Source organism: Phacochoerus africanus, chromosome 16 (assembly GCF_016906955.1).
Source record: "Phacochoerus africanus isolate WHEZ1 chromosome 16, ROS_Pafr_v1, whole genome shotgun sequence".
Taxonomy (NCBI): domain Eukaryota; kingdom Metazoa; phylum Chordata; class Mammalia; order Artiodactyla; family Suidae; genus Phacochoerus; species Phacochoerus africanus.
In genome coordinates, this window is record NC_062559.1 from 54,439,718 (window position 1) to 54,453,000 (window position 13,283).

The 13,283-nt window shown below is 47.6% G+C and overlaps 1 protein-coding gene across 2 annotated transcripts in view; it reads left to right on the forward strand.

The window, feature by feature from the left end:
- The first annotated feature begins 1,510 nt into the window (after window positions 1-1,510).
- The window catches only part of LOC125117659 (vegetative cell wall protein gp1-like), a 36,620-nt gene continuing 24,847 nt past the window's right edge, over window positions 1,511-13,283 (forward strand). For both annotated transcript variants that reach the window (XR_007132675.1, XM_047763685.1), the window contains exon 1: window positions 1,511-1,868. Coding sequence is in view for 1 of the 2 variants with exons in the window: in XM_047763685.1 (XP_047619641.1) it covers window positions 1,571-1,868 (298 nt within the window). In the remaining variant the exon portion in view is untranslated. The remainder of the gene's footprint in view (window positions 1,869-13,283) is intronic.

Consider the following 13,283-nt stretch of genomic DNA (forward strand, 5'->3'; position numbering starts at 1 on the left):
CTTGCCGATGAAAAAGGCACTCCCCGTCACTCAGGAAATGCCAAGGTTTTAGGGCTCAGTGCCAGGAAGTATGGCAAAGACCAAATATATTTCCTATTTGCACCACGCCCCTCAGCTGGTTGCCCAGCTGTTCACTTTTCATCCCATTTGTTTTGTCATTCTTTTTCTTGTCCCTACTTTATACACACCTTACCTGCATGTGTTTGTGTATAATGTCATTTTTTTGAATCATGGTTGATGAGTTGCTGATGTGATGATGTTTATCTCTAAATATTTCACTGCGTATCATCTAAAAATGAGAATCTCAGAGTTCCCGTTGTGGCTCAGTGGGTAACAAACACGACCAGTCTCCATGAGGATTCGGGTTCAATCTCTGGCCTTGCTCAGGGGTTCATGATTAGCATTGCCATGAGCTGTGGTATAGGTAGCAGCTGCAGCTTGGTTCTGGCGTTGCTGTGGCTGTGCTATAAACCTGAAACTGCAGCTCCAATTCTACCCCTAGCCCTGGACCTTCCATATGCTGTAGGTGCATTGCTTTAAAAAAAAAAAAAAAAAGGCAAGATATTAAACTTGATATAATGTCAGCTAATCCACAGATCTCACTCAAATTTCACTAATTGTCCCAATAACACCTTTCACGAGAAAATAAATTGCTGAATGTGAATTGTGTTCTGTTAGTCTCTTTGCAATCACTGAATTCTCCAGCCGGTTATAACATTTTGCAACCTTCCCCCACCCTGTCTCGTCCCAGGAATGTATTATAGCAGTAGCTCTCTATTTTTTAAATCTTTTTAGGGCCACACCTGGCATATGGAAGGTCCTTGGCTGGGGGTCGAATAGGAGCTGCACCTGCCAGCCTACACCACAGCCACAGCCGTGTAGGATCCAAGCTGCATCTGTGACCTGTACCATGGCAACCCTGGATCCTTAACCCACTGAATGAGGCCAGAGATGGAACCCACATCCTCATGGATCCTAGTCAGCTTCATTAAGCCGAGTCAGGGCAGGAACTCCAGTAGCTCTATTCTTATTCACATCCAATGAGAAAGAATAGGTCCAAGCCTCTCCGGGTGAACTCAATTTCTCGCAATAGAATCTTTATGTCCTGATTGGTCTGACGTGGTTCGCGTGTTCTTCCTCGAACCAATGACCGCTGTCAGCTTCGCCTGGATCACCTACTTCTCCCCAAGAGCCGGGGTGGATTCAGGGTCCCCTGGAGCTTGTGGGCTCATCGTGTGGGAGGAGTGGTTCCCTAGAGCAAAATCGGGGTACTGTTACTACAGAGTAGAGCTAGATGAAAACAGCAGCAACAGCGACAAATGCCCAATACATTCTCCCCTTAATAGGTGTCCAACCTTCACTTCGGCACCAAAACTGAGCTCGGCCAAAGAAAACATCTCTCAGGACCAGAGCACAGGTACCCTCCAACCGAAGTGTTCATTTTCATGCAGCAAATATTTTAATCTCTCTTCTTTCATTCACAGCGCAGAGATGCTCTGGTCCAGCTACCACTTCTGTTTTGTTTTCGAACGTAATTCATTCTCACAACAGCTGCCCGCAGCAGCAGGAGATGGCACTCAGGACGGCTGTTCTCTTGCTCTCTGTGCGTCACCTACTCGGCCGGGGCCTGCTTCCCCTACCCCCCACCCACAGCCCTGACCGTCCCACTCCCCAGCCCCAAGGCCCTAGCGAGAGCTCGTCGCAATCCGAAGGGGCGGTAAGGGGCGTGCCCCTCTGCCGGTTTCCCTGGCAGCTGAGGAGCCAATCCGACTTCAATGCCGCCCAGACCTGGCCCTCGCCCGCCCCCCAAGCAAGGTCCCGCCCATCTTCCGCCGCGGGCGGTGCAGCGCCGGCCGGGCCTCGGACGGGTAAGCTCCCCGTCCATTAATCCCTAAAGGTCTCTGTCGTGGACTCCGCGGTCTTTCTTTGCTCCTCGAGCTGTGCAGATGCAGCCCAATACCCATTCTTCCCGCTTTCGAAAAACATACGGTGTACTAAAAAAAAATTATGTCTTTGAAATCATTTTACTAAGGAAATAAACCCAAGGGTTTCTTTGTTCCAAGCCACAGGTCTTCTGAAATTGTGATCTTCAAACAAACAAACTTATGTGCTATTTTTCCTCTCAGTGTCTTATAAAAAAAAAAACAAATCCTGAGAAGCTTGTCATTTTTCTGCCTTTTCTTTCTTCTAATAATAATATATATATATTTTTTGCTTTCTAGGGCCACACCTGCGGCATATGGAGGTTCCCAGGCTAGGGATCTAATCGGAGTTGTAGCCGCCGGCCTACACCAGAGCCACAGCAATGCCAGATCTGAAACGAGTCTGCCACCTATACCCCAGCTCATGGCTGGGCCAGGACGGGAACTCCTTTCTGCCTTTTCAAATGACAGTTTTCATCTTTCCTGGAAGCTGGAGGGCTCGCCGTGTGGGGTGATGATTTGTTCCTGTTCACGTGTCTTCTAATTGTGCACTTGTACATTTTGCTGTCACAGAAGATCTTCAGCCGGTCTTGTTCCCCTGCTCTCAGCTCTGTTGTTGCCAAAACTCAGCCTCTGTCCATCGGCGCCTAATAGAAACGCAGGCGGAGGAATGAGCAGCTTTTATTGCTTTGCCAGGCAAAGGAGGTCACGGCCGACTAATGCCCTAAAGACTGTGCCCTCCTCCGGGAGAGAATAGGAGATGGTCTTATCGTTTGGGAGTGGGAACCAGGGCCACAGATAAGGATCAGGGTAGAGCAAATTTCATTCTTCCTTTAAAAATTTCCTTTAGGACTTTATTGCATTTGTTGTAAATTACACGGGCATATTTATTGTTACAGTGTTTTTCTTTTTTCTTTCTTTCTCATTCTTCTTCTAAGTTGGTGTTGAGTGGCCCTGGGACTGGTTCGGGTGGTCCTGGAGTGAAGAAGGCTTTGTCAGGTAGTCAGCGTCTTTCATTTGCTGGGGGTTTTACCTCCGCTGCTCTTCTGTGCATCCCTTGAGGAGGAACCGGGACCTGCCCCAAGGCTGCCCTTTTGTTTCTTGGCTGTCCCTTTTCTGCTCCTCTTATCTCTGATGAGCAACTGCTTGATCCCACCCTTTGGAACTCAGGGGAGGTCATGGAGGCTGAATGAAGCCTGTTGCCTAAAGACAGGAAATGGTTTCACTCACACCAGGCTGGTTTCTTTCTTTTTTTAAATTGAAATGTAGTTGACTTACCCTGTTGTGTTAATTTTTGATGTCGAACAAAGAGATTCAGCTCTACATACATACATATATATATACACATTCTTTTTTAAAATATGTATTTTCCATTATGGTTTATCATAGGATATTGAGTGTAGTCCCATGTGCTATAGAGTAAGAACTTTTTTTTATCCATTCTATATATAATAGTTTGGTCTGGTAAACTCCCACTCTATCCCTCCTCCACCCCCCTTCTCCTCGACAACCACAAGTCTGTTCGGTGTCTGAGTCTGTTTCATAGGTAAGTTCATTTGTGTCGTATTTTAGATTCTACGTATAAGTGATATTATATGGCCTTTGTCTTTCTCTTTCTGACTTCCTTTGCTTAGTATGATTTCTAGGTCCATCATGTTGCTGCAAATGGGATTGTTTCATTTTTTATGGCTGAGTAATATTCCATTGTATATATGTACCACATTTTCTTTATCCATTCCTCTGTCGATGGGTATTCAGGTTATTTCCGTGTCTTGGCTATTGTGAATAGTGCCGCTATGAAGATAGCGGTGCATGAATTTTTTGAATTATAGATTTGTCTGGATATATGCTCAGGAGTGGGATTGCTGGATTACGTGGTAATCCTATATTTAACTTTTTGAGGAACCCCTTCCATCTTCCACAGTGCCTGCACCAATTTACATTCCCACCAGCAGTGTAGGTGGGTTCCCTTTTCTCCAGACTCCCTCCAGCATTTGTTATTTGTAGACTTCTTGATGGCCATTCTGACTAGGGTGAGTGGTACCTCATTGCAGTGTACCGTGGCATATAGAAGTTCCCAGGTGAGGGGTTGCATTGGTGCTTTAGCTGCTGGCCTGTACCACAGCCACAGCAAGGCCAGATCCGAGGCATGTCTGCGACCTACACCACAGCTCACAGCAACGCTGGATCCTTAACCCACTGAGCAAGGTCAGGGATCGAAGCTGCACCCTCACGGATCCTTGTCGGGTTTGAGCCATGAAGGGAACTCCTCATTGTTGTTTTGATTTGCATTTCTCTAAGCGTTAGCGATGGCGAGCATCTTTCCATGGGTCTGTTGGCCACCTGCAGGTCTTTGGAGAAATGCGTTAGTTCTTCTGCTGGGCAATTACTTTAAGTCCAGGAACGTTACTTCTCCCAGGTAAGTCTGTACCAGGACAAACTGATTTCTTGTTTTAGATCCAAAGGGTGTTTTCAGAACCTAAGTGCTTAGAATACTTGAAAGCACACACATTTTATGCCCCTTGCCACTAAACCTCAAAAAGTTCCATCATTCCTTGATCTAGGAATTTACCCCTCTTTATTTTCCATAATTTTAAAATTTTTCCACTCAGCTGAGACTAGAAATGCCTATTTTAAAAAATGGCATTTAAGTCAGTCCCTATCCATTCTTTCTTTCTTTTCTTTTTTTTTTTTTTTTTTTTTTTTTTTTTTTTTTTGCTTTTTAGGGCCACTCCTGTGGCATTTGGAGGTTCCCAGCCTAGGGGTCCAGTCAGAGCTACAGCTCCTGGCCTACACCACAGCCACAGCAACAGGGGGATCTGAGCCCTGTCTGCAACCTACATCACAGCTCCCGGCAATGCTGGACTCTTAACCCACTGAGTGAGGCCAGGAATCGAACCTACGTCCTCATGGATGCTAGTCAGATTCATTTCCACTGAGCCATGACAGGAACTCCGAGGCTATCTTTTTAAAAGTCTTGTGCAGACAAATTATGGAAGAAGACCCGCCTTTGGGAAAGGCAGATTGATTCCTTCAAAAGCGTTGTTCCAGGAGTTCCTGCTGTGGCTCACTGGGTTAGGAACCTGACTAGCTGGAGCACCTGTCATGGCTCAGGGGAAACAACCCAACTGTAAACGTGAGGATGTAGGTCACAGATCCCACGTCCCTGTGCCTGTGGTGGAGGTCAGCAGCTGCAGCTCCAATTCGCCCCTACCCTGGGAACTTCCATATGCTGCAGGTGGGGCCATAAAAAGGAAAAAAAAAAAAATCCACAATGTATTTATTTATTTATTTTTTAGGGCAAACAGTATCTCTAATTTCCTGTTACTCTTACTTAGTCTGGAGACTACACTTCATTGACCCCATGTCCCTCCAAAAATAAGATAGTTTAAGCACCAAGAAATGTCTTAGGAGGCACTCTTATTACAGATAGTTATTCTTTCGTTTAAATGTTTATGAAGAGCATTCTGAGCACGTGGTAAAGAACCAACCCAAAGGCTGACCTCCTGAAGCCGGATTCTGATGAGATATCTACAGTAAAACCTAAGAGTTTAACATCAGCTGAAGTTAAGTGCTGCAAAAAAAAAAAAAGGCATCTTAAAGATGCAGAGCTGGTGGGGGGCACTGGTTCCGTTTAGGTAGGGCGACCCAGAAAGACCTCTGATGAGATGACCTTTGAGCAGAACCTTAAATAAAGTGAAAGCCTGCAACATGAGGTTACCTAGTGTAACAGATGGCAAACTTTTTCTGCAAAAGAGGCCAGACAGTAATGATCTTGGCTTTGCAGGCCCTACAGTTTCTGTTGCAAGTACTCAGCTTTACCCTTGGGCCAAGAAAGCCCTCGTGGACGATGTAAATGCATGGGCGAGGCCCTGTTCCAGCAGTCCCTTATTTTTGGACAGGAAAATTTGAATTTCAGGTACTTTTCATTGGTGTTTCTTGTGATTTTTTTTTTCCTAAACATTTTAAAATGTAAAAAGGTTCTAAGAAGGCAGTCAATAATAGGCTGTGGGGAGTTCCCATTGTGGCTCAGCAGAAACACATCTGACTGGCATCCATAAGGACCCAGGTTCGGTCCCTAGCCTCGCTCAGTGGGTTAAGGATCCAGCGTTGCCGTGAGCTGTGGTGTAGGTCACAGACTCAGCTCGGATCTGGAGTTGCTGTGGCTGTAGTGTAGGCCGGCAGCTACAGCTCTATATGCCTTGGGTGTGGCCTAAAAGAGACTAAAAAAAAAAAAAAGAGAGAAAAGAAAGAAAGAAAAAGGCCATGGGCCATGTTTGCTAACCCCTGATCTCTGATCCTTGATTTCAAGTAAACACCTTCCGGGAGAGGGAACCTTTAGGCCCGAGCTGGAGCTGACAGAAAGCAAAAGAAAGGTGTCAGCTTCTGACTTTCCTTTAGTTTGAAAATTTGTTTGACAATCACAACTCTTTATAGAAAAAGACACTGCATTTCCAAGGATTGGATGAATCTGGAGAAATTTCTTAGAGGAAATAGATGTTGGAAAGGTTTGGCTTATTTATTTATTTGTTTTTGGCTCACCTGTGGCCGGGGGCGGATCCCGCACCACAGCCGTGACCTCAACCTCTGCAGGAACCACACGGGACCCTTTAACTGCTGGGCCACCAGGGAACGCCCAAACAGGTTTAATTTGAAAAACGAACAAGGTTCCAACAGATGGGCCTGGACGTGGAAAAAGAAGGTGTTCTGGTTAGAGGAATAACTTAAATAAAATCTGACAGTGGGATGGGACGGAGCTCTGTGCTCCACGTGAATCCCGGACGGATGCTGCCCGTAGGCTTCACCTCCTCACACTGCACCATCCCTGGGATCCCTGCCTCCCAGGGAAGGAGCACTGGCTTCAGCCACCTTTGTGTAGCTCACAGGGGATGGGCTGACCGGCCAGTGAGAGTGACCACAGGCAGGAAGAAATTACCCCCCCCCCACTGTGAGGCCGATGGGAACCAGGAAATGTTTAACTCTACTCCCTGCACTTTTAATAGAAAAGAAGCTTGAATTCGAGGAGTTCAGTGGGTTAAGAATCCGACTGCAGCAGCTTGGGTCGCTGCACAGATGTGTGTTCCATCGCCTGCCCCGTGTACTGGGTTGAAGCTGTGGGTTCAGACCCCGTGTACTGGGTTGAAGCTGTGGGTTCAGACCCTGGCCTGGGAACGTCCCTATTCTGAAGGCACAGCCGTAAAATGAACGAATGTGGATTCTCATTCAGGCAAGGCGGTTCTTTGGGGCGCAAGTCCACCATCGTCTCGGTCTGCTGGCCTTCTGAGTAGCCTCTGTTCCTTACCCCAGCAGCTCGTCTTCTGACTTGTTGGCCTGCTGTGTGGCCACAGCCGTATTAGCGTGTACTCCTAACAAAACAAAAGCAGGAGTGAGCCGTTGCTGTTGTGGCTCAGTGGTAAGGAACCTGACTCGGGTATCCATGAGGACACAGGTTCGATCCCTGGCCCTGCCCAGTGGGTTAACGATCTGGCGTTGCTGTGGCCGTGGTGTAGGCCTGCAGCTGCAGCTCTGATTCAACCCTTAGCCTGGGAACTTCTGTATGCTGCCAGTGTGGCCCTAAAAACACCCCAAAATAAAAATAATAACAGTAATTTAAAAAAGCATCCCTCTATATCTGGAAGTGACTGTGTTTAAAGCAGTTTATTAAAAACGTGGGAAAGAAATGTCCTTTGTGATCCTGCTCCAGATATTGTGTGTGCGTTGCATGTCCTTACGTCTTGACATGTGAGCCTGTAAGCGGTGGTTCTCAGATTCGGCTGCATCGGAATCACCTGGGGGGCTTGTAAAAACCAGTTGCCAGACCTGACGCACAGAGTTTCTGATTTAGTAGGTCTGGGGCAGAGCCTGAAGAGGTACAGTCCTGGTAAGTTCCCAGGTGATGCTGATACTGCCGGTCCTAGGACCCCGCTGGGAAAACCACTGCCCTACAGGGGTGTCTGCTGCAGAGGCAGGATGGGGTCGAGCAGTCTTCTGCTGCCTGACCTTCAGAATAGGGCTGTACCTGAGAAATAGTGCAAAGCCCATAGCAGTCTGTCTGTCTTTTTTTTTTTTTTTTTTTTTTTATCATTTTAGTGCCGTACCCACACGATATGGAAGTTCCCAGGCTAGGGATCAAATCACAACTGTAGTTGCAGCCACAGCCACAGCAACGCCGGGTCCTCAACCCTCTGAGCGAGGCCAGGGATCGAACCTGCGTCCTCGCGGATGCTTGCTGGGTTCGTTACCGATGAGCCATGACAGGAACTGCCATAGCAGCCTTTCTTAATGCGTGAATTCCCTTTCTCTCCCGCCTTTGCCACAACTATCCAGAAGGGCTTAAAATCTGTCAGCATGTTTCCTGGGGTGCTTCTGCTTCCAGATTTTAAAAAAAGTCAGGGATATGTTTTGCCGTCAACAACAAACAAAGCAACAACATAGTGGCAGGCAGTCCGTGAACAGTCAGGGAATCCTAGGACACTGGAGACACTTTGGAATTGACTCACACAGTGAGTTTCTTTCTCACCAATTAAAGGCCAACGCCAAACTTAAGTTTTCCAGCAGCTAAGAGCATCATGATGAAGCTTCCTATTTATACATGGTATTGATTCTTTTGTCTTAACCATTTTTTTAGAGTGGCCCTTAAATGCAACTGAGCATCACCTATTTCTCTGAAGTAGTTCACTTGCAACAAATTTCCTATGATTAGCAAAAATCTAGAAGGAAGGCGATTGGAAGATCAGTATGCTCTGAAAGAATTTTTTTTCTCTTTTCGGAATTCCAAACCAAACCTCTAGCCGTCAATTTATTCTTTATCTCCACACACTTTTTTTAAAAAGCTAGTATCATTTAAAAATGTTCTTAATATGAATTCCCGTTGTGGCTCAGCAGCAACGAAACCAACTGGAATCCATGAGGACGTGGGTTCGATCCCTGGTCTCATTCAGTGAGTTGGGGATTGGGCCTTGTGGTGAGCCGTGGTGTAGGGTCGGCGCAGATGCAGCTCAGATCCCTCGTTGCTGTGGCTGTAGTGCAGAGCTACAGCTCTGACTCTACCCCTGGCCTGGGCACTTCCACATGCTGCTGGTGTAGCCATGAAAAGAAAAAAAAAAAAAAAAAAGAGTTCTTGGGAGAGTGCTAAGAAGACATTAATTTTATCAAATCTTTGACCTTTGCATACACACCTCCTTAATATCCTGTGTGTGAAATAAGTAGGTATAAAGCGCTTTTGTTCCATATACTGCAGTTGTTCCGGAAAAGCCCTGGGGCTATTGTTTGAGGTGCCCATGGACCGAGTTGCGTTTTTCATGGAACACTGCTTTTACTCGAAAGATCACCTGCCAAGCTAAAGGTAAGTCACATTTGAGGGTTTTGTTTTGCTTTTTAGGGCCGCACCCTACACCCACAGCATATGGAGGTTCCCAGGCTAGGGGTCCAATTGGAGCTACAGCTGCTGGCCTACACCACAGCTCATGGCAACGCCAGATCCTTAACCCACTGAGCAAGGCTGGGGATTGAACCTGCGACCTCATGGTTCCCTGTCGGATTGTTTCCGCGGCGCCATGGCAGGAACTCCTCATTTACATGTTTGGCAGGCCTTTCCTCAAAAATGAATGAAGACCATTGACAGCATTTGTTGCCAGTTATAAAATTTGAGGCCTTGGGCTCTTGCCGTTGTGGCTCAGTGGATTAAGAACCTAGCTAGTATCCACGAGGATGTGGGTTTGATCCCTGGCCATACTTAAGAATCCAGCATCGGCACAGCTGTGGCATAGTTTGCAGCTTCGGCTTGTATTCGATCCCTGGCCTGGGAATATCCCTTTGCCGTAGGTGCAGCCAATAAATAAATTGAGAATTTACATTTTTATTTTAAAATCAATTAGTTTATTTATTAAGTGTTGTGATCACCCTCAAAGAGGCAGGGTGAACCCAAGGGTCTTTGTTCTCTTGCTTTGGCTTGCAAACTGGCTCTCTTGCCTGCTGCCAAGCCAAGCCTGCATTCTGCGCTGCTGCCTACTGGCCGGTGTGCTCTTTGAGCTGTGTTGTTCATGCTGCGGGGGGTCCCACCGGGGTCCCACCCTGAGCTGCACTGCTTTATGCTGCTTTTGCTGAGTCCCCTCAAGCCTCTGCTATACATGTAATCAACCAAAGTTGTAAGTTTTGAGAAGGGACATTTGGGACCTGGACAATGGGTTTGAGGCCCTCTTTCAAGTAGCCGTGCGTGGGTCACGCATCTCTCAGCCTTTGCCAGATGCTGCCGTGCTGGAAGTGGTCCCCTGGCCCCCTCTAGACCCGTTGGCTATGTGGGGAGCCTCGGAGTCAATTCCATGAGTAGCAGTGGGCGTTTAACCAGTTGACGGACAGCATTGCCATCCTTACGCAGGCCGGAGCTCGCGGGAGAGCTGCCACTTTGTACCCCATTATAGGATCATCCCTCATTAAGGACCGGCCACAAGGATCAGCGCAACTAGCTGGACTTGGGGCAGTCATCCCAGCACTGGCTCCAGATCACCGGTCGGCCCCAGGTGCACATGTTTGTAGACACGTGGGTCATTCGTCGGCAGTGGTCAGCCGTCAGGTCCCGCCAATGGCAGCAGCCATTCCTCAACCACCATTGCGTCCTTATGCATAAAAATCGAGGAATCTGTGGCCTCGCAGATACTCAAAATCTAAACCAAGGTCACTCATATCTCTGGACCTACTAAAGCCACAACATAAGGAGGCACCAAGACACTTCGCTCCTCTGCACTCCTAACATTATTAATAGCAGCCAATGCATTTCACGTAGCAAAATACGAACCACTGGGCTCTGAAGGCCTAGCACAGAACTTTCCGCTTCCCTGCCAGCCTCAGGCCACGGACGTCGTCGAATACCACCAGGGCTTATGTGTCACAAGTTCACGTTCAGTTCAGTGAAACACAGCCTCTCTGTCCTCAGTCAAATATCAGGTGAATTTTAAGGGGGTCTGCTCCTGATTTTGCTCTTTGGGTGTTGGCGTATCTCAGCCTCTCCCTGCCCTCACCTGTCCCTCTTGTCCCACAGCTGAAGGTGGTCACAAAGCTTGGCACCCCTCCCTTTGCGCCAACAAGCAGTTCAGACCACCAGGATCTGGCCCTCGTCAGGGAACCCTCACTCCGGCCCCCACCCCCAACGACCGTAAGGCTCCAACCCCTCTTCCTGCTTGCTTTTCTTTTGTCTTTTTCTTTTTTGGCTTTTTAGGGTCACGCCCATGGTGTATGGAAGGTCCCGGGCTAGGGGTCAAACTGGAGCTACAGCTGCTGGCCGACACCACAGCAACGTGGGATCTGAGCTGCGTCTGCAACCCACACCACAGCAAGGCCAGGGATCGAACCCGCATCCTCATGGAAACTAGTCAGATTCCTTTCCGCTGCACCATGACGGGAACGCCTCACCCTGCTTTCTTAAGCTGTTTTTGGACCTTCTTCTGAGCCTGTGCTTCTCTTCCCAGAAAGCCTCATTATGTGACTAACAGAATTCTTCAAACCCCTGTGGTGTGTCTCTTATTTCCTTCTTCTGTAGTTCTATTGCAATGCCTTGTTCTGGTTAAAAGGGTTTGAAGAAAATCCTCACTTAAGTGGTTAGAAAGGGGGAGTTCCCTGGTGGCACAGTGAGTTAAGGACCTGGCCTGACTGCAGAGACTTGGGTCACTGCTGTGGAGTGGGTTCCATCCCTGGCCTTGGAACTTCCATATGCCAGGCCGTGGCCAAAACTAACAAGAAAGGGGAGGAATATTTTGGTTTCAGACGCTTTTTATTTAATTGTGGCTATTGTTGGATATCCCCATCCTAAGTTGCAGTGTGTAATCTCAAACCCCGTCAGTGAACTTTTCATTCTCTGCTACATTAAAATCCATCCTGCCCTTTGACTAGATCTTCACCTCTTCATGGTTTTTTAACATCATGCCTCGATCATTTCGGAGAATAACTGAGTTAATCAAATCTTACAAACGTTGACGCATTTATTATGTAATTAATATAAAAGAAATCAGGAGTTCCCGTCGTGGCGCAGTGGTTAACGAATCCGACTAGGAACCATGAGGTTGCGGGTTCGGTCCCTGCCCTTGCTCAGTGGGTTAAGGATCCGGCGTTGCTGTTGAGCTGTGGTGTAGGTTGCAGACTGGGCTCAGATCCAGCGTTGCTGTGGCTCTGGCGCAGGCCGGCGGCTGCAGCTCCAATTCGACCCCTAGCCTGGGAACCTCCATATGCCTCGGGAGCAGCCCAAGAAATGGCAAAGAGACAAAAAAAGAAAAGAAAGAAAAGATATCACTTTTCTTTTGTGAGTTCCTGTTGTGGCTCAGTGGTAGCAAACACAGCTAGTATCCATGAGGATGTGGGTTTGATCCCGGGCTCGCTCCGTGGGTTAAGGGTCCAGCATTGCCTCGAGCTGTGTGGAGGTCACAGACGCAGTTCGGATCCCCAGTTGCTGTGGCTGTGGTGTAGGCTGGCAGCTGCAGCTCCTACTGGACCCTTAGCCTGGGAACTTCCATGTGCCTCAAGTGCGGCCCTAAAAAGACAAAGGTAAAGAAATCACCTTTGTTAATATGTGACTATAGATCTTATCGGGAAAGGCTTTAAATACTGGGAAACTGTCACCCTCATGGTGGTGGGCACAAGTTTTCCAAAGTTCTAATTGTCACTGAAGGCTCAATTTTTATTTTATTTCTTTAAGATCTGAGCTGTGCCCATGACCTACACCACAGCTTCTTAACCCACTGATCAGGGCCAGGGATTGAACCCACATCCTCATGGATACTAGTCCGGTTCGTAACCCAACAAGCCACAATGGGAACTCCCCGAAGGCTCAAGTTTTATCACTGGCAACATGCTCTCAGGGCTCTTCATTTTTGAGGAAATGCCTGCCAAATACTCAAATGTGACTTTGGTTTGGGGGGAGTTCTTTCAAGGAAAAATGGCATTCCATGAAAAATGCAACTCAGTTTGCAACTCAAGCAGTAGCTCAGGTGCTTTTCCTGGGTAACTTCAGTAGGCAGCAAAAGTGCTTCGTGCCGATTTATTTCATACAGAGGATGCAGAGGAGCTGTGTATGTAATGATCAAAGATTTGATGAAAGTAATGACTTTTTAAGTGCTTTATCGAGAACATTCTTAAGCGATACCAGCTTTCTATTTTTAAAAAAAGTGCACGGAGGAGTTCCTATTGCGGCTCATCGGGGGGAAAACCACCCCCCCCGACTAGTATCCATGGAGATGCAGGTTCCATCCCTGGCCTGGCTCAGTGGGTTAAGGATCTGGCTTTGCCTCGAGCTGTGGTGTAGGTTACAGACGTGGCTCCAGATGTGGCACGGCTGTGGCTGTGGGGTAGGCCGGCTGCTGTAGCTCTGATTCG